Raw genomic sequence first — 19,800 nt, forward strand, 5'->3', positions numbered from 1 at the left:
CTGGAAAGTGGTCATAAGGCTTTGGCTCAATTCGTGTACGTACTCAGCTGTTTCTGCTAATGAAGTCGCAGGTGTCTATGGCACGTTAAACGAGGAGGGTGACAGCAAGTTGTGTTTTCGGTACGGGGAGGGTGGAGAGACAGTAGCGAACTGTAGACCCTCACAACCGAATCGTGGATCCGTGACTGCAGGTAGTTCACACCCTACTGCAGGTGCAACATTAATTCGTGTGTCTTTTGATTTTGTACAGGTGGGTACCACGCGAACCGCGACCAGTCTGATGTCAAGAAAAAATTCAAACGCTCTCCTGTCTGTGCCTGAAATGTTCCATTCACTTCGGTACAGTTGTAAACTGCTGTTTTGCACAGTTCCCCAGGTGCGATCCGCCCAACTGTTGGTGACGAAAAGCTTGACATAGTTACTACAGTGATGCGCTTTCTGCCTTGCAGACGCTAGCGGACTGCGGCCGCGAGATGGGGGAGGTGCTGGAGGAGCCCGCGTCCAGAGGGCAGGTGGTCGAGATGCGCGAGCTGAGTGCGCGCTTCGCCACTGACGTCATCGCGTCCGTCGCGTTCGGCGTCGAGGTGAACTGCCAGCGCAACCCGGAGGCGGCGTTCAGGCAGTGGGGCCGCCGCTTCTTCCAGCAAAACTTCCGCAACACGGTCAACTCCGTCCTCATGGCCATCAACCCCAAGCTCCTCACCATCTTAAGGTAAGCACTGTAGTGCTGAAACGGTCTGTGTTTGAGCGGGTACGACGCGGCTGCGCCTGCTGGAGGGGAGACCTAGCGGTTAGTTGCCGGTCCCACATGACTGCTTGACCGTCCCACACTCTCTTCATGTCTGTTGTCCGGACTCCGGATATGCGAATTACCGAGCACGACCGCTCTTTGCTGACGTCACGCCTCGCCTCGTCGCATAGTGTTGCACAAATTCAAGGCCATTCTTTGTCTCTCTCTCTCTCGGTCCACCCTTCCTCCCCATTCTTTCTTCTCTTTTTCTCCACCCTTCCTCCCTTTTATTTCTTCTCTCTCTCTCTCTCTCTCTCCCCTTTCTTTCTTCGCTCTGCCTCTCTCCTTCACTCTCCTCCTTCTTTCCCTTTATTTTTTTTCTCTCTCTCCCACTCTCCCTTCCTCCCTTTTCATTCTTCTCTCTCTCTCTCGCCCCACCCTTCCTTCCCCTTGTTTCTTCTCTCTTCCCTCCCTCCCTCTGCCTTCCCCCCCTTTCTTTCTTCTGTCTCTTGTGTCCTTCTCTCTCTCCACTTTCTTCTCCTTTCTTTATTTTCTATTTCTCTCTCTCTCTCTCCCCCCCCCTCTCTCTCTCTCCCTGAATCTCTCCCATTCTCCTTTCCTCCCTTTTCTTTCTCTCTCTCTGTGTCTCTCTCTTCCCCCTTCTTTACATTTCATTCTCTTTCTCTCTCTCTCTCTCCCAGTCTCCCCTCCTCCCTTTCCTTTCTTCTCTCTCTCTCTCTCTCTATCTATCTTTCCACCCTTCCTCCCCATTCTTTCTTTTCCCTCCCTTTGTCTCTCTCTCCTTCCCCCCTCTCTCTCTCTCACTCTCTCTCTCTCTATTTTAACATAAATGCAATGTTTCCAAGAGCACATTGTGGACAGGGCCATCCAACGAGCTCACGATTCTGATGATCTAACGCGCCAAATCGAAAAAAATTTGGCGCAGTATTCCTCAGGTGGACGTTAAGCAACTCTATTAGTCAATGACAATCGGAATAACGGCTTGCACAAGTGCCAGAGGTGTGCCAACGCGTTATTGACTTGCCGAATTTATGAAGCTATTTTATTTTAAAATTTATTTCGTGATACTTACAAGCTACAGCTAGAAAGTCACGAAATGATACTATTAATAGGTTATGTCAGTGTGGTCAATAGTTTCTCGCTAGAACGTAGATGAGAAATAGTTGCATCAACAAATGATCAGTCAAAGCAAAACGAGATGACCATGCGTAGAAACAAGATTCTATAGTAATAGGAAACAACAGGTACTTTATTTCAGTTTCTGTAGTAATGTGTGCCAACAACTTTAATCTTGGCACAGCTGAGAGCTCATTTAATCCATACGGACACAGGCACTGACTCATTTATTTTACAATGATTCTTTGTGCTCAGAACCAGCGGCATAGTAGACATATAATAAGGTGTACCTCTATCTCTGTTATAGACTTCACATACCTGAAATGTCCGATAAGCAATTACTTCTCGACTGTTAAAAGTCTCCAGCCTGGTACGTGTCTACTTTAGGACCACGGACTACAGCCACAGTAACCCAACCATTACCATGTCCATTAGCGTCTGAGTTCGTAAGCGTGAAATTCGATACGCATCCGCAAAAGGCTTCAGTTCCTATAGTAAGTATAGCTACATATCTTCGATAAAATAATATACTATGCTTATCTCCGATACTTAAGAATATAACGTTAAAGGAGGCCAGAGCGGCTAAAATTTACTTCGGCTGTTGCATAAGGCACGTTGCGGTTAGATAAGGAAGTGCGGCGTAAGTGACGTTTCTCTTAAGACGGCGTCAGTCGTGGAGCAGCCACACTTGCAGCGCCATCGACACAGACTGGTGATGCTGGGATGTTATAGGAGGAGAAGGCGTTCGCACCTTACAGTATATAGAGCTACTGATAATATTGCTATTAGGGTAGAATGGAGTGGCGGCCCAAGTGATTTTGCATGGCCCTACGGTCTTTTGCGTATTGAATTTCACGCAGACGCTAATAGACATGGTAATGGTTGGATTACTGTGGCTGTAGTCCGTGGTCCTATAGCAGGCACTGTAGCAGGGCTGGAGACTTTTAACAGACGATAAATTACTGCCTATCGGACATTTCAGATACGTTAAGTCTATAACAGAGGTAGAGGTACATCTTATTATATGTCTACAATGCCGTTGGTTCTCAGGACGAGGAATCATCGTAAAATAAGCGAGTCAGATTCTATGTCCGTACAGCTTAAAGTAGCTCTTAATTGTGCCAAGACTAAAGTTGTTGGTGATGTCACACATTATTACAGAAACTGAAATAAAGTACCTATCCTTTCATTACCTCCCGTGAGATGCAGAAGCATCGACACGGACTGAGCGTGCCACGATCGACAGGTAAGACTGTAGTGTAGAAACAGATGGAAGTGTAGTGTACAACACGTCTTACTGCATTACTGACAATGTAGAATACATGGTAGTTATCTGTCTGTCCACTGGCAACCTGTTTGGAGGTATTACCTGTAATGAAAGTTTTCTTCTCCTTCCGCACACTTTCAAAATAGTGCAACGTGGGGAAGCACTTGTGGCTGTGCTTTATTTTCTTTACTGACCGATTGGAAAAGTTTGTTGTTCCTGGAACCCTGTCTTAAATGTGATTTATTGTTTCATCTTTTGCCCCTACCGTTTGCCTCTACTGCAACGCCACTGCATACAGTGACACGTGCCAGATTATGCAAACTTTCCCTGCACATGTGGTGCCACGCTAGGTTGAAAAGAGATAGCAACGAGAACGTTCCAGTTGCACAGCAAGTTGGCAGTCGACACTGAACTGGGGTGGCCACCCTTTCGGAACAGAGGGATGGACTGGACCGGCACTCACGAAGAGGGTGCGTTTCTTCTTCAGTGCCGTGTTGTATCAGAGGAGCCCTGCCAACAGGGCACTTTCACTTTCTGCACAAATGTTCTTCTGATAGCGTCCTTCTCAGGCCATCCTGTGTAATCTACTGATAGCTTACATTAAATTTAGCAACTGAAATGTAACGATGTTACTGTAAATGAAACACTAAAACTACAGGCTGACAATTACTGAACTATATGGAAAAAAATTAGTTACAAACTACGGCGTGCATACACTTTATTCGAGCTCCCCCCGTCGGAGGTTCGAGTCCTCCCTCGGGCATGGGTATGTGTGTCGTCCTTAGCGTAAGTTAGTTTAAGTTAGATTAAATACTGTGTAAGCTTAGTGACCGATCACCTCAGCAGTTTGGTCCCATAATACCTTACCAGAAATTTCCAAATTTTACAATTTATTCGACAGATAAACGTCACTACAGATATTCAGATTTCGGTCATGACATGTTCGATATGGCTGCCATGATTGGCGATGATGTGGCGCAGACGAATAGCGAAATTCTGTATGACCCGCTGAAGTGTCGGAACATCTATGCTGTCGATGACCTCCTGCATGGCTGTTTTCAGCACGGTATTCTTTTTGGGGTTATTGCTGTACATCTTGTCTTTAATATAGCCCTACAAAAAGGAGTCGCAAGTGTTCACATCCGGAGAATACGGCGGCCAATCGAGGCCCAAGCCAGTGGCCTCTGGGTACCCCAGAGCCAGAATGCGGTCCCAAAAGTGCTCCTCCAGGACATCAAACAGTCTCCTGCTTCGATGGGTTCGAGCTCCGTCCTGCATGAACCACATTTTGTCTAAATCAGAGTAACTTTAGACAAAGGGATGAAATCGGTCCTCCAGAACCTTGGCGTACAGTTCGGTAGTCACCGTGCCATCAAGGAATATCGCAGAGATTATTCCGTGACTGTACATTACACACCACACAGTTCAAATGGCTCAAATGGATCTGAGCACTATGGGACTTAACCTCTGAGGTCATAAGTCCCCTAGAACTTAGAACTACTTAAACCTAACTAACCTAAGGACATCACACACACCCATGCCTGAGGCAGGATTCGAACCCGCGACCGTAGCGGTCGTGCGGTTCCAGACAGAAGCGCATAGAACCACTCGGCCACCCCGGCCGGCACACCACACAGTAACCCGTTAAGGGTGAAGAGACTTCTCGATCGCGAAATGCGCATTCTCAGTCCTCCAAATGCACCAATTTTGCGTATTGACGAACCCATCTAAATGAAAGAGGGCATCGTCGCTAATTCAAACCGTACTAATTGTGGAAAACGGTGTGGAGCTTCGTAGACATTTTTTTTAATTCTTTAATTTCTAGCAACCCGGTAAGAACAATTGTAGGCCATTAAAGACAAATTTCCTTGTGCTTCCTGCAGTCCCAAGAGCAACTTGACTGAGGTGTCGCACTACTTCCGCAAGATGGTGAGCGACACGGTCAAGTACAGGGAGGACAACGGCGTAACGAGAAACGACTTCATGCACCTGCTGATCCAGCTGAAGAATGTGGGCTGCGTCGACAGCGACCGGCCGGGAGCAAACAAGCAGAAGGACGAGGACGACAAGTGGAGTGAGTGCTTTTTTTTCTCTTTTTTTGTCCTCAACTGTGACTGCTAGCGCTCCAGTAGGACAAAACACGAATGAGTTTCAGAATGTGGGACTTGCCACAGAAGAGACTCTGGATAAGAAATAAGTTGTAGCTGAAGTGCGTCAATCCCGTATTACAAAAGTTATACTTGATTAATATATTAATCAAGTAATATATTAGACACTGATACTTTTTAGAAACCTCCGATTGTGAAGTCTTTTGGAGTGTTACAAGGGTAGGGCGACAAACAATCCATCGTCCGTGATATTTAAAAGAGTAGATAAAGATCAATCAAGTACAGTAGGCCGCTCAGTTTACTTAATATATGGGACTTAAACAGTCAAAGTTACTTATCTTTGTTAAATATTGAGGTGGTCACAGCTTGCAAAAGTGAAAAGAACTGATGATAGTGGATTAAAACAGTACAAAGCTTACAAACTGGAGTAGAAACGAGGGAGCAACAAACAGAGGAAAGGGGCGCGCTTACTACGTACATTTTTTCGACAGCCTTGCAGACCTAACTGACTGTCAAGTCACTAGAGAGGGAAGCTGCGTGTGCAGGCCGCAACCCTAGCAGTAATTTCTGGAAACATCTTAGACATGAAGGTTAAAGAACCTTAAAGACAGAGAAAACGTCAAAGTAATCGTCAAATTAAGGCAGTTAACCACATTAACTCGACGTTACAAGCGAGTCGTCAACATTACAAGTCGTTGTGCTCACTGCTGAGCGTTGTGACTCCATGAGCCATACTTCTCCATTCTGGACCGTTACGATCTTCTCTTAGAGCCCGCTGAAGAGGTAGATCAGAGATCTTCTCGATCTGATCCACCCATCTGCTCGCTGCTCTTTTCCTTGGTCCCTTTCCCTCGATCTTCTCTTTCACGACTATTTTCTCTATGTTCTTTTTCCATATTTTCTCACAATGTGGCCTAAGAACTGCAGAATGTATTGGTTGACACAAGTAGAAAGACGCCTGGAGAGACTGAGTTGCTCAATAATGGTCGTATATGGTCTTCTTTCGGTCCACTTTATGCGCAGTTTCCTGCGCCAACACCAATGCCCTAGGTGTCCATGTTTCGCAGTCACAAAAAAAGACGGTAAAAACGAATGTTTCAACAAGCCGGACCTTTGTGTTTTTCGTTATTGCTTTGTTCTCCAAGCTCTTGTTGAGCGCCTTTATAGCCACTCGCTCTAGCGTGATCCGTCTTCTTACCTCATCTTCTCAGCCTCCATGTGTCGCAATTGGTTGGCCCAAGATAGATGCAAAAATGCCCAACTTTCAGGTTCTTTAATCGACCTGTGAGTTGAACCTGCGCTCCTCAGTGAATTATCATTATTTTGGGCTTTTGGAGATCGAGGTCCAGTCCATATGACAGACTAATGTCCTTTAACTTTTGTTAGTAGCTCAGCTAGTTCATCTTCCCTGCCCGCTAAAAGCACAGCAACATAAGCAAATTGGAAGTTGTTAATAGTTTTTCCACCAACTGACATACCTTACAATCCAGCCGTCAAGAACAGTCCCAATGACAAGTTCTGCGTAATTCTCTTTCAGCTGGGGGGTGGGGACTGAACAGAACCCTAACACCTTTTGATACACTGAAGAAATCAGACCTTGCGAGCTCTTGTCTTCACAGCTGCGAGGTGATTAGTCTACAGACTTCTGATCAGCGCTGTCAAGTGTGTTTGGACACCGAACTCTGCAAGCACCTCCCACAACTTTTTAGGCAAGAACACAAATCTCCTGCGATTTCTTGATTTTCCGTCCGATGTTGAGAATCTATTCAAAACTTCTTTTTCCTTCAACCAAACGTGCTTGTTCCGTGGATATGTCAGACTGAATGTACGGCTTCAAACCCTGGTTCGAGACGTAGAGCAAAATTTTGCTTGTTTGGGATATGAAGACAATAGCTCGGTAGTTGTAGCAGTTCCTGGTTGACTTTTTGTTGCATAGGAGCATGGAGAGACTTCGACTAGTCTTCTGACCGCTCCCCAGTTTCCCATATTCTTGTACACATCGAATGCAGCACATAAACACTTTCCTGTCCCATTTCTTTGATAACTTCACCATATATACTGTCTACAGCGAGGGTTTTACAGTTCTCGAGATGCTGAATTACAGTGTCTCTTTCACTGCGTAATATTGCATGTTACGGGGTAAGCTGCTCAACTGCTTCACATTCCATACTGTTTTTAATCCCAGAATACATAGCTTTTAACAGTACTGTTTCCACTTTGCATTTGGCAACAAGTTGGATACAAAAAATATATAAGTGCGAGTATCTGTCCGATCGTAGACTGCTGCATGAAACATGTCACCTTTACTAACTGTGAGCTCTACACCTGTAGCAGCCTACTAAATATTACACTTCAGCACCAAAATCCCATACGTACAAGATCCGTCGCTTGGATCCATGTAAGCAATAAGGTTTAAAATTAATGGTATTCACTTCTCACTTCTCGCTTTTCAGGGCAGTGCATAGCGGATTAGATACGTTTCCAAGCAATCGACTAAGCCCGGTACCTCACTCTGATTACCACTGCTCTGTCCCTTCAGCTGCCCTGCCACATGCCATTGTCCTCCACACCTTCATCATGACCCTGCATCTCCCCCTGTTTTCTTGTTCCCTGAAACGTATTCCGTGCAACCTTGGCACAGAATTATCCAAGCGAGATTGTATGTGTTGAAAGATGGCTCAGCCAAATTAATGTGCTGGCTGCTGCACGATGTGTCTTGCCCTGTCGTTGTACAGATGATAACAAGAGTCTTCACAATGGATTAAAATGTTCAGGAACTGTTGAATTCTAAATGCCTCGTGTAATGTATTGCGCGGAAAATCGCGAATTACCCTGTAGCCGCCCAGTTAAAGATAGATAAGCGTCGTAGCAAGCCATCGCTAGGAATACAGAACTGCTAAAATTAACCTCTGCCGAACAAAAACACTGAGATGCTCACTATGGATTTTCCTTTCTGGCCTTACCGCATCACTGACGATTGAATTAACAAGAAGTCTGATACAACTCGAGAAAGACGCCGATCCTGGCACTGACGGTGCTACTCAGATCAAAATGTGTCATATCCATAAAAATGCTGTCCAATATCCTTGACATGCGTTTGTTGTAGATTCTTAGTGCATATTCTCAGCTCATATACAACCTGAGACAAAAAATAAAACGACGCCCTACGAAGGAATTATCCGAATCAGACGGAAACAGGTAGATGTGCTGTACGTGTGCAGAGGAACAAACGATTATAATTTCAGAAAAATTAGGTGATTTATTCAAGAGAAATAGCTTTACAAATTGGCCCTTATGCAAACAGGCATTCGGCTTGGCGTTGATTGACAGAGCTGCTGAATGTCCTCCTGAGGGATATGGTGAAAAATTTTGCCTAATTGGACGTTATAAACTCTGAGAAAGGGAATTCTAAGGCTCAATCTAGATATAGTGGGGATCAGCCAAGTATAATGGAAAGAAGACATAGATTTCTAGTCAGGTGAGTATAGGGTAGCATCAGAAAATGGGTATAACGGGGATAGGATTCGTTATGAATGGAAAAGTAAGACAGAGACTGAGTTACTGTCAGCAGTTCAGTGATAGGGTCTTTCTCATCAGAATCGACAGCAAACCAAAACCGACAACGATAGTTCAATTATACCTGCTGACGTCGCAAGTTGAAGACGAAGGGACAGAGAAGTATACTAGGATATTGAACAGGTAATTAAGTACGTAAATGGAGCTGAAAATCTAATAGTCATCGGGGACTGATGACTCCATAGTGCTTAGCGCCATATGAACCATTTGAACACCGTGAGAGTAGAAGAATACCGGCGTACTGTTCCAGGACTGTCCATTGACGAAGTCGCTGCCCAGGCGTTCGTCTTCTTCATCGCGGGCTTCGAGACGTCCTCGACTACCATGAGCTTCGCCCTCCACGAACTCGCCCACCATCCGGAGGTCCAAGGGCGCCTGCAGACGGAAATCGACGCAGTTCTGAAGCAACACGGTGGACAAATCACCTATGAGGCAGTCAATAGCATGCCCTACCTCGAAAAAGTCGTTGCAGGTGCGTAGCAATTTCTGTCGCAACATGTTTCACTCATATCACGCTGGCCTGCCCTGTAGAGAATAAGTGTAGCACTGGTTCTGGTACTTTAGACAGGAAGAGATTTCTGTAGAGTCTTGTGCCGTAAGGAATCAAGGGAGAGGATTTTGTTATAGGTGGCCTGCGTCCTGTTTCTACAACACAAATGCACACGTGGATTAGTATGGTTCTTTTCTTACCTGAAGCTGCTACTTAATTTTAATAGAGTTCATGTTCGTGCTACAAGCTCCTCAGCAGTAATCTTATTGCAGACATATCGGTAATCTTGGTATTAAAAACTTTAGTCTCGCTGGTATAGTCACAACTCTGGTCGCTATGTACCGTCGTAGCCTGAGAGAGTCAGTGAGGCCCTACAATCAGCGGCATCGGTATAAATACCCGCTGTCGAGAGGGCGTTGGCGGCGTATTGTTTGTCGGTGTGTCTCTGGCCTCTCACATGATAGGGGCGCTTGATCCAGCGCCTACTATCGATCGTCGAGCTGTATCTTTGCCTACCGGTATGCTGCTGACAGCTTACGCCATCACAATTTCTGTATATTACCTGCATCTGAACAACTGTATTAGTCTAGGCGGTACGTAAGCCTAAGGTGAACCAGGACTGTGGTGCGACTCTTCTAGATAATCTAGGAGCTAGTGTCGAATGGTGGCAATTTTTTGGCGTATTAGTTCGTAAGAAAATGCAATATTTTTGATTAAAAGCAACACGTTATGTGGTTTAGGGCATACGGTTTTATTTTTGGGAATCTTTTGCGATTTACGAAGTGGTGGTAAAGCTGCCATCTAAGAGAAGAGTTAAAAGTTTTTTTGCTCATTTCGCTGTGTAAAATTCGTGCATATTTATACGAGGGGCGGTCAATAAGCAACGCAACAAATTTTTCTCTCTACCAATTTCGGTTCAAAAAATGCGGAATTTGTTGTGGGACGTCGTGGAGTGTACCCGCTTCAGCCCCTATAGTTTCACGAAGTTCGTGTAGGTAGCGGCTCTATACGTCGTCTTCAAAAAGGCGTTTGTAACCTAGTTGCGTTCCAAGCAGAGAGCTGTCACTGAGTTTCTTTTGGCGGAAAACAAGAGTATCGCTGATATTCGTAGGCGCTTGCGCAATGTCTACGGAGACCTGGCAGTGAACAAAAACATCGTGATTCGTTGGGCGAGGCGTCTGTCATCACTGGAATATAGTACGTGTAAACCTGTCCGATCTATCGTGTGCCGAATAGCATCACGCAGCAGTTACTCTTGAAATGTTGGAACGTGTGGACGCTCTAATTCGGGATGATCGACGGATCACAATCAAACGCTTCGCTGCACAACTGAACGTCTCTGTTGGTAGTGCTGACAATCTCATCCACTAGTTGGAGTGCTCAAAGGTACGTGCCCATTGAGTTCCTAGCTGCCTAACTAAAGACCATAAAAACCGACGAAGGACCATCTATGCGGAATTACAAGGCTGATCGTGACAATTTCTTGTCGAATTTTGTCACAGGCAGTGAAACATGGGTTCATCACTTCAGTACCCCACTCTAAGTGTAAATGGTTGCGCAAAAATACTTCACCTCTTAGGAGTTAAAAAACTCAGCAAATAGGGAGCATCATGACAGATACAGGGATTAATGACCACAAGGTCCACCGCAACATCCACATCCACCAAAAGTCAATCCGAAATATATCTATTTAAAAAATTCTTCCCAACTGACTATGTAATTGCAGACCATACGTGTCTTACGTTCAAAGAAACAGTACCTGCAGCAGTTGATGACTTATACCGAATAAATTAATAAAACATGCTGCTGATTCCCCATGGTACACAAAAGAGGTCAGAACACTTGCAAAGGGACGAAAAAAGCATGCCAGATTTAAAAGAACACAAAATCTCCAGCATTAGCGATGTTTTACTGAAGGTCGTAACTTAACGCAGACTTCAATATGAGATGCTTTTAACAGCTTCCACAACGAAACTCTGTCTCGATATCATGTAAAGTACACCAGCAGCAACACATAATCAATACCTTCGCTGCGCGATAACAATGGGATTATGACCGATGTCAGCGCAACCAAAGCGGTGTTACTAAACGCAGTTTTCCGAAATTCCATCACCAAAGAAGTACATATTCCAGAATTCGAATGAAGAACAGCTATTAACATGAGTCACAATTACAAATAGATATACTCGGTGTAGCGAAGCAGCTTAAATCACTTAACAAAGGCTCAGTGTAATTAAGCGCTTAAATCAACTAGTAAAGGCAGGTCTTCTGATCTAGATAGTATAGTAGTTAGGTTCCTATGCTTATACAATAGCCTCATATTTAGCTATCATATACAACCGCTCGCTCGACGAAAGGCCCATACATAAAGACTGAAAAGTTTCACAGGGCACACGGTCACACCAGTACTCAATAAAGGAAATGGAGGTAATTCGATGACTTACAGACCCGCATTACTGACGTGAATTTGCAGTGGGATTTTGGTACATATACTGTTTTTGAACATTGTGAATTATTTCTAAGATAATGGATTGTTGGCATACAGTCAGCACGGATTCAGAAAGTAGCTGCTAACAGGGGATCTCAAATTGATAACATATTTCTAGAGTTCGAGACAGCTTTCGACACCATTCCTCCCGAGAGACCTGTAATCATATTGCGTACCCATCGAATATCGTTTCAATTGTACGACTGAATTCGTGGTTTCCTCTCAGAAAGGTATAGTACGTACTATTCGAGGGAAAATCATCGCGTAAAACGGAAGTTATATGTACCATTCCCCAAGGAAATATGATGGGTCCTCTTCTGTTCCTATTCTATGTAAAAGTTTTGGGAGATTTTTGCAGATGATGCTGTCATTTACCGTCTAGTGAAGTCCTCAGAAGACCAAAACCAACTGCAAAATGACCTAAACACTGTATCTGTACGGTGCGAAAAGTAGCAATTGTCTCTCAATCGGGAAAAATGTGAGGGCATGCACATGCGTACGAAAAGAAATCCATTAAATATAGGTCACACGTTAGATCACACAAATTTAAAGGCTGCCAATTGAACTAAATAGTTAGGAATTACAATTACGGATAATGTAAACTGTAACGATGACATATATAACGTTGTGGGGGTGGCAAACAAAACATTGGGTTGTATTGAAGATGGAACAGGTGTACTAAAGAGACTGCCTACACTATGCCTGTCCGTCGTATGCTACGTATTGCTGTGCAGAATGGGATCCATACCAGACGATTGAGGAAGGACATCTAAAAAGTCCAAAGAAGGGCAGTTCGTATTGTATTATCGCTAATAAAACTGAGAGTGTGACGGATATGACAAACGAGTTGGGGAGGCAATCATTAAAACAAAGGTTTTTTCGCTGCGGTGAGATCTTTTGACGAAATTTTTAGCATAAATTTTCTCCTCTAAATGTGAAAATATTTTATTTACGCCAAGCTACATAGGACGAAATTATCATTGTAATAAAAATAGGCCGGTCGGGGTGGCCGAGCGGTTCTAGGCGCTACAGTTTGGAACCGCGCGACCGCTACAGTCGCAGGTTCGAATCCTGCCTCGGGCATGGATGTGTGTGATGTCCTTAGGTTAGTTAGGTTTAAGTAGTTCTAAGTTCTAGGGGACTGATGACCACAGATGTTAAGTCCCATAGTACTCAGAGCCATTTGAACCATTTTTTGAATAAAAATAAGAGAAATCATAGCTCGTATAGAGAGCGATAAGTGATGATTTTTCCCACACTCTGCTGCAGAGTGGAAAGATCGAGAAATGGTCTGAAGGTGGTTCGACGAACCGTCTGCACGGAACACCAGTGATTGTTGCAGAGTACTCATGCAGAAGCAGATGTAGTTATACCTCTGGACCATTTCCTTACTATGATGACGACGCGGAAAGGAGACCGTCTTTGATAAACACTCCCTCGATATTTTCAAACTTTAGCGGCAGTTCACAAAGTTGGCAACTTTATTTACGTCTCTGTAAGTTTTGTGGGATGTGTGGACTGTTTCTATGCCAAGGCGTATGGCACAGGTGTCAATAAATTTGACACAGAGAACAGTCCGAAATGAGTCTTACCACTGGGTATATACACTGCTCCCCTCAATATTTGGAAACGCATCGTTTGTTTGTTACCAATCCATTGGCGTTTGGACAGGAATAAGTAGTTCATGCAGGTAGTGACAGATGGGAGGGAACAGACAGAAGGGGCGTGTGAGAATGTCAAACATAAAGACAGCGATCAATACATGGGGAAAGCTGGTGACATATTAAGAAATTTCTGAGAGAAATTTACGAAATTTGTACCGATTCTTCGTACTGCCCTGACAAGAACTACTCTTAACAGAGAACATAAATTTTAAAAAGTCACCTTTTTCAACCTGTCTTGTCTTCCAGAGTGAATTTTTCACTCTTCAGCTGAGTGTGCGCCGATATGAAACTTCCTGGCAGGTTAGAAGTGTGTACCAGACCGAAACTCGAAATCAGGACCTCTGTCTTTCGCGGGCAACTACTCTACCGACTCAGGTACCCAAGGACGTCTCAGAACCCGTCCTCAGCTTTACTTCCGCCAATACCTAACCTCCTACTTTCCAAACTTCACAGAAGTTCTCTCCTGCGAAGCTTGGACTAGCATTCCTGGAAGAAAGACAATTGCGGATACATGACTTAGCCACAAACTGGAGAGGGGGGGGGCGGGAGTTTGCAGAATGAAATTTTCACTCTGCAGCGATGTGTGCGCTGATATGAAACTTTCTGTCGGATTAAAACTGTGTGCCGGATCGAGACCGGAACTCTGGACCTTTGCCTTTCTTTGTCAAGTGCTCTACCGACCGAAGTTTGGAAGATAGGAGATGAGGTACTGCCGGAAGTAAAGTTCTGCAGTGGGCTCGTGAGTTGTGCTTGGGTAGCTCAGTCGCAGAAGCACTTGCCAGCGAAAGGCAAACGTCCCGATTTTGAGTCTTGGTTCGGTACACAGTTTTAATCTGGCAGGAAGCTTCATGCTTTGTGTTGTTGTGACCTTCAGCCCGAAGTCAGGTCTGATGCGGTTCCCCATACTACTCATCCTTTGGAAACGTTCTTAATTCGAGATAAGTATCGCAATCTGCATCCATTTTCATCTGCTTACAATGTTTAAGCTTCGGCAGCCCTCCACAGTTTTTAGCTCCACAATATTGTCCACTACCAAACTAATGATTCGTTGCTTCCAGAGGATGTGTCCTGTGAACTGATCCCTTCTTCTAGTTATGTTGTGCCATAAATTTCTTTTCTCCTCTGATTGAGTGTCCCGTCCGTAGTTACTACCCAGTATTCTTTTGTAGACAGGTAGGAGTAATCCTATCGGATATGCATCCATATTCGTTAACTGAGTGACTTGCTGAGTATTTCGAAGACCTATTTCCCTCTTTCTTTGCAGCATTTTTTGATGACAGGAGAAAAAAAAATCTTGTAGGCTGCAGCCTTTAAGCAGTCAGTACTCGCATTCAATCAGTTTTGATATTTTGTAGACTGATAATATTTGCATCATTCACTCTCAGTTACTAGTTAATGTTGTTTGTCCTGTAGACATAAATGCGGTTACTGGGTGTTTTGCGACTGAATTTTAGTTGAGCTCGTTGAGGCAACATGTATCTTCTAAGCGTCTCAGGTATTTTCTGTAGTCTCTACATAAAATGAATCTATTAATAACTATTTTATTAACTATGAATATGTCACTTTCATACGTTTTCCTTAGATGTGTGGAGTGTCATAGCAACACATTTACGTTCACTCATTATGTTGACTATTTATAAGTTTCATATACAACATCAGGAGTTACTTTTATAAGTGTAAAATATAAGAGAAATGAAGCTAACTGCTTAACTAAGAAACTATATATAGTGTAAATGGTAACTGAATCTCAAAGTACACGTGTGATGCACCACACCTCTAAACCAAAGAACTCAAAACTAAATTCATACGTATTCTAATGGATCTCTGAATGTATGTGTGTGTGTGTGTGTGTGTGTGTTCCACATCTCTTCCTAAATTACTGGACCAGTTTCAACCAAACTTGGTACACATATACCTTACTGTCAGACGACAATGGCTGTCGGGCTAAGAACCACATACCTATCAGAGGAGTGAGTGTGAAAATAAATCCACGACGCTTGAATTCCCAAACTTTATTGATCCAGTATTTGAGAATGAGTGCACATAGCGACTTGCAACAAATTCTACATATAATTTCAAACTTTTAAGAAACTTGTTGTCTCTTGTAACCCCTACAAAATTTTTATCGCACACTACTTTTCCGCTGTTCATGCAGTTAATGTACGGCATGAGGCATGGCATTAAAAAGTATTACCTCTTTACTTCTGACTGTATTTGGGATGCTTTTTACAGACAGTATGCACAAATATCACTGAAAGTAAGTGCAAAATTATATCATTCTGCGACATTTAGTTTGGGAGATATGACGTCATGACCAGTGAGATGCGTGAAAGACGGCCGCTTCGTGCATGGAGTTTAACTTTATTACTTGTTTACTACTAACTCCATTTGCAACACATTCTGCAGACAGTATCCACAAAAGCCATTGAATGTATCTACAAATTGTATCACTGGACGATATGAGTTCAGGAGTGTCGACGTCGTGAACATTAAGTACGAGACTAGACGCTGCGTGGTATGGGCGTGAGCGCACTGCTGCAAGTAAATTACCTGAGCAACACCTGGTTTCTCCAAAAAAATGGCTCTGAGCACTATGGGACTTAACATCTGTGGTCATCAGTCCCGTAGAACTTAGAACTACTTAAACCTAACTAACCTAAGGACATCACACACATCCGTGCCCGAGGCAGGATTCTAACCTGCGACCGGAGCGGTCACGCGGTTCCAGACTGAAGCGCCTAGACCGCACGGCCACACCGGCCAGGTCCTGGTTTCTCCGCTAGTAATTAAAATAAGGCATATGGTTAGAATAACTGCGACTTCTTTTGCAGACTACTGAAAATGAGTAATGCAATTACAAGAATGTTGTACATAGAACAGAATTTAGAATACGGTGTTAAAAGTTGTCACTGTAGAGTGGATCCTTTCGTAAAATGACGGAATATGACTACTTTTTACTTGTAATTAGGGTGATTTGAAAATGACATGAAATACAGATGTCAGAAATTTGCTTGGAAATGACGCCTAGTCGAAATCAGCTAATCGCGCGATTGAATAAAGCTCGCGTTACTGCCTACTGAAGACCATGTTTACGTTTGTTAATTAGAAGAAGCAAGTTTGACTGAAAAATTAAATACACTGGTGTCCAAAATTAAAGGAACAAATAGAAATTTTTCACTGTTGCGTTTATTTTGCCACAAAACAGTATAAACAGGTGATAGTAAAGTGGAAAAAAGAATACAGAACCTAAACGACGGCAATATGCATAACGGTACACAAAAATGTTCTTCCTTTTATCCAACTTGCTCCCACATTCCAACAACTGGTTAATGTCCTGAGCGTGGGATGTTACCACGTCTGGCTCCAATACAACCCTGACAACGACGGGACATGCTCTGAGTGATGTCATCAGTCTCATCTAGAGGAAACAACAGCCATTCTTCCTGCGGCGCTGCTCGCAAGTCTCGGAGAGTGGTTGGTGGATGCTGACGTGGTGCAACCCGTCCCCCTAGCTAATCCCAGACATGCTCTATGGGATTCAAATCGGGAGAGAGAGAAGACCACGCCATGGGTGCAATATCTGTCATTTCCAAGGAAACATCAACCACCCGTGTTATATGAGGTCGATCATTATCATCCATCAGTACGAAGTCTGGGCCAACAGCACCTCGCAACAACCGCAGACGAGGGCCCAGGGTTCCGTCACGGTACCTGACACCAGTTAAACCCTGCCGATTCACCTGTTCAATTTCAAGAAGAGGTGCTCGAGTGGTCAACATAATTCCTGCCCACACCAATGAGGATCTTCCGCGATATCAGTCTCTTCCCACATTGTCTGGATTCAGAAATTGTGTTCCACGTTCTCTCCAGATGCGAATGCGTCGATAATTACTCTCCAGACCAAATAGGGACTCATGTGCGAAAAGAACATTGGCCCACAGTTCGGCCGTCCAGGTGGCAAGTTGACTACTTCACTCCAGACCTTCCCTTCTGCGAAGATGCATCAGAGGTACACATACAGAAGGTCTCCGAAAATAAAAGCTACTCTGCCGAGGCCTTATGTGCACTGTTTGTCTCGATACAACGCCTCCAGTGGATGCTGCAAAGTCAGATGCGAGTTGCCGTGCAGTACTAAGGCGATACCGTAGGCCCTTACGGCCAAATAACGGTCCTCTCCTTTTGATATCACACGTGATCGGCCCTGCCCTGATCTTCGGGATACTGGTTCAGTGCCTATGAATAGTCGCCACATCCGAGAAACAACAAAACGCTTCACATTAAGCCATTCAACAACACGAGTTTGCGTCTGTCCCGCTTCCATTCTCCTCATGGTCCTCCACAGCAAGGTGTCTGTAGGCGTCTCCTCTGCGCAGTACTTGAGCGTCTGTGACTGTATACACAGCGATTGGGGATATGGGACTAACCGGCAAACAGTACCCCGTTTGATAGGTGCCCTGACGTCACCGATGACGTGGTCGTCCATGGACCGGAGTGCCACACTCCGCGAAGAACACGATTGAGGACATCTGTTAACATTTTGTATGGTTATACCGTGGTTTGGACACAACACGTGGAAACAGCAGTTTGTTACTTAAGTTGTGAATACCAGTGTAAAATTATGTGGCGAAATACGAATAGTAGAATACACTACTGGCCATTAAAATTGCTACACCAAGAAGAAATGCAGATGACAAACGACTATTCATTGGACAAATATATTATACTAGAACTGACATGTGATTACATTTTGATGCAATTTCGGTGCATAGATCCTGAGAAATCAGTACCCAGAACAACCACCTCTGGCCGTAATAACGGCCTTGATACGCCTGGGCGTTGAGTCAAACAGAGCTTGGATGGCGTGTACAGGTACAGCTGCCCATGCAGCTTCAACCCGATACCACAGTCCATCAAGAGTAGCGACTGGCGTATTGTGACGAGCCAGTTGCTCGGCCACCATTGACCAGACGTTTTCAGTAGGTGAGAGATCTGGAGAATGTGCTGGCCAGGGCAGCAGTCGAACATTTTCTGTATCCAGAAAGGCCCGTACAGGACCTGCAACATGCGGTCGTGCGTTATCCTGCTGAAATGTAGGGTTTCGCAGGGATCGAATGAAGGGTAGAGCCACGGGTCGTAACACATCTGATATGTAACGTCCGCTGTTCAAAGTGTCGTCAATGCGAACGAGAGGTGACCGAGACGTGTAACCAGTGACACCCCATACCATCACGCCGGGTGATACGCCAGTATGGCGATGACGAATACACGCTTCCAATGTGCGCTCACCGCTTTGTCGCATAACACGGATGCTACCATCATGATGCTGTAAACAGAACCTGGATTCATCCGAAAAAATGACGTTTTGCCATTCGTGCACCCAGGTTCGTCCAAATGGTTCAAATGGCTCTGAGCACTATGGGACTTAACATCTATGGTCATCAGTCCCCTAGAACTTAGAACTACTTAAACCTAACTAACCTGACAGCACACAACACCCAGCCATCACGAAGCAGAGAAAATCCCTGACCCCGCCGGGAATCGAACCCGGGAACCCGGGTGTGGGAAGCGAGAACGCTACCGCACGACCACGAGATGCGGGCCACCCAGGTTCGTCGTCGACTACATCATCGTAGGCGTTCCTGTCTGTGATGCAGCGTCAAGGGCAACAGCAGACATGGTCAACGAGCTGATAATCCATGCTGCTGCAAACGTCGTCGAACTGTTCGTGCAGATGGTTGTTGTCTTGCAAACGTCCCCGTCTTTTGACTCAAGGATAGAGACGTGGCTGCACGATCCGTTACAGTCATGCGCATAAGATGCCTGTCATCTCGAGTGCTAGTGATACGAGGCCTTTGGGATCCAGCACGGCGTTCCGTATTACCCTCCTGAACCCACCGATTCTATATTCTGCAAACACTCATTGGATCTCGACCAACGCGAGCAGCACTGTCGCGATACGATAAAGCGCAATCGCGATAGGCTGCAATCCGACCTTTATCAAAGTCGGAAATGTGATGGTACGCATTTCTCCTCCTTACACGAGGCATCACAACAACGTTTCACCAGGCAACGCCGTTCAACTGCTGTTTGTGTATGAGAAATCGGTTGGAAACTTTCCTCATGTCAGCAAGATGGCGCCACACTTGTGTGAATGCTCTGAAAAGCTAATCATTTGCATATCACAGCATCTTCTTCCTGTCGGTTAAATTTCGCGTCTGTAGCACGTCATCTTCGTGGTGTAGCAATTTTAATGGCCAGTAGTGTAGTTATTCATATCTAAATGGTAAACAGCTACTAGTGTCCAGCTTGGGAATGCTGTCGTGACTGTCAGATAATAGGG

General features: G+C 44.7%; 1 protein-coding gene across 1 annotated transcript in view; it reads left to right on the plus strand.

Annotated features, from left to right (window-relative positions):
- LOC126484500 (probable cytochrome P450 6a14) overlaps nucleotides 1-19,800 on the plus strand; it is a 59,724-nt gene that overhangs the window by 29,776 nt on the left and 10,148 nt on the right. The window contains exons 4-6 of the mRNA XM_050108039.1: nucleotides 450-712; nucleotides 5,018-5,208; nucleotides 9,069-9,290. Of these exons, the coding sequence (XP_049963996.1) occupies nucleotides 450-712; nucleotides 5,018-5,208; nucleotides 9,069-9,290 (676 nt within the window). The remainder of the gene's footprint in view (nucleotides 1-449; nucleotides 713-5,017; nucleotides 5,209-9,068; nucleotides 9,291-19,800) is intronic.

Source organism: Schistocerca serialis, chromosome 6, assembly GCF_023864345.2.
Source record: "Schistocerca serialis cubense isolate TAMUIC-IGC-003099 chromosome 6, iqSchSeri2.2, whole genome shotgun sequence".
Taxonomy (NCBI): Eukaryota; Metazoa; Arthropoda; class Insecta; order Orthoptera; family Acrididae; genus Schistocerca; species Schistocerca serialis.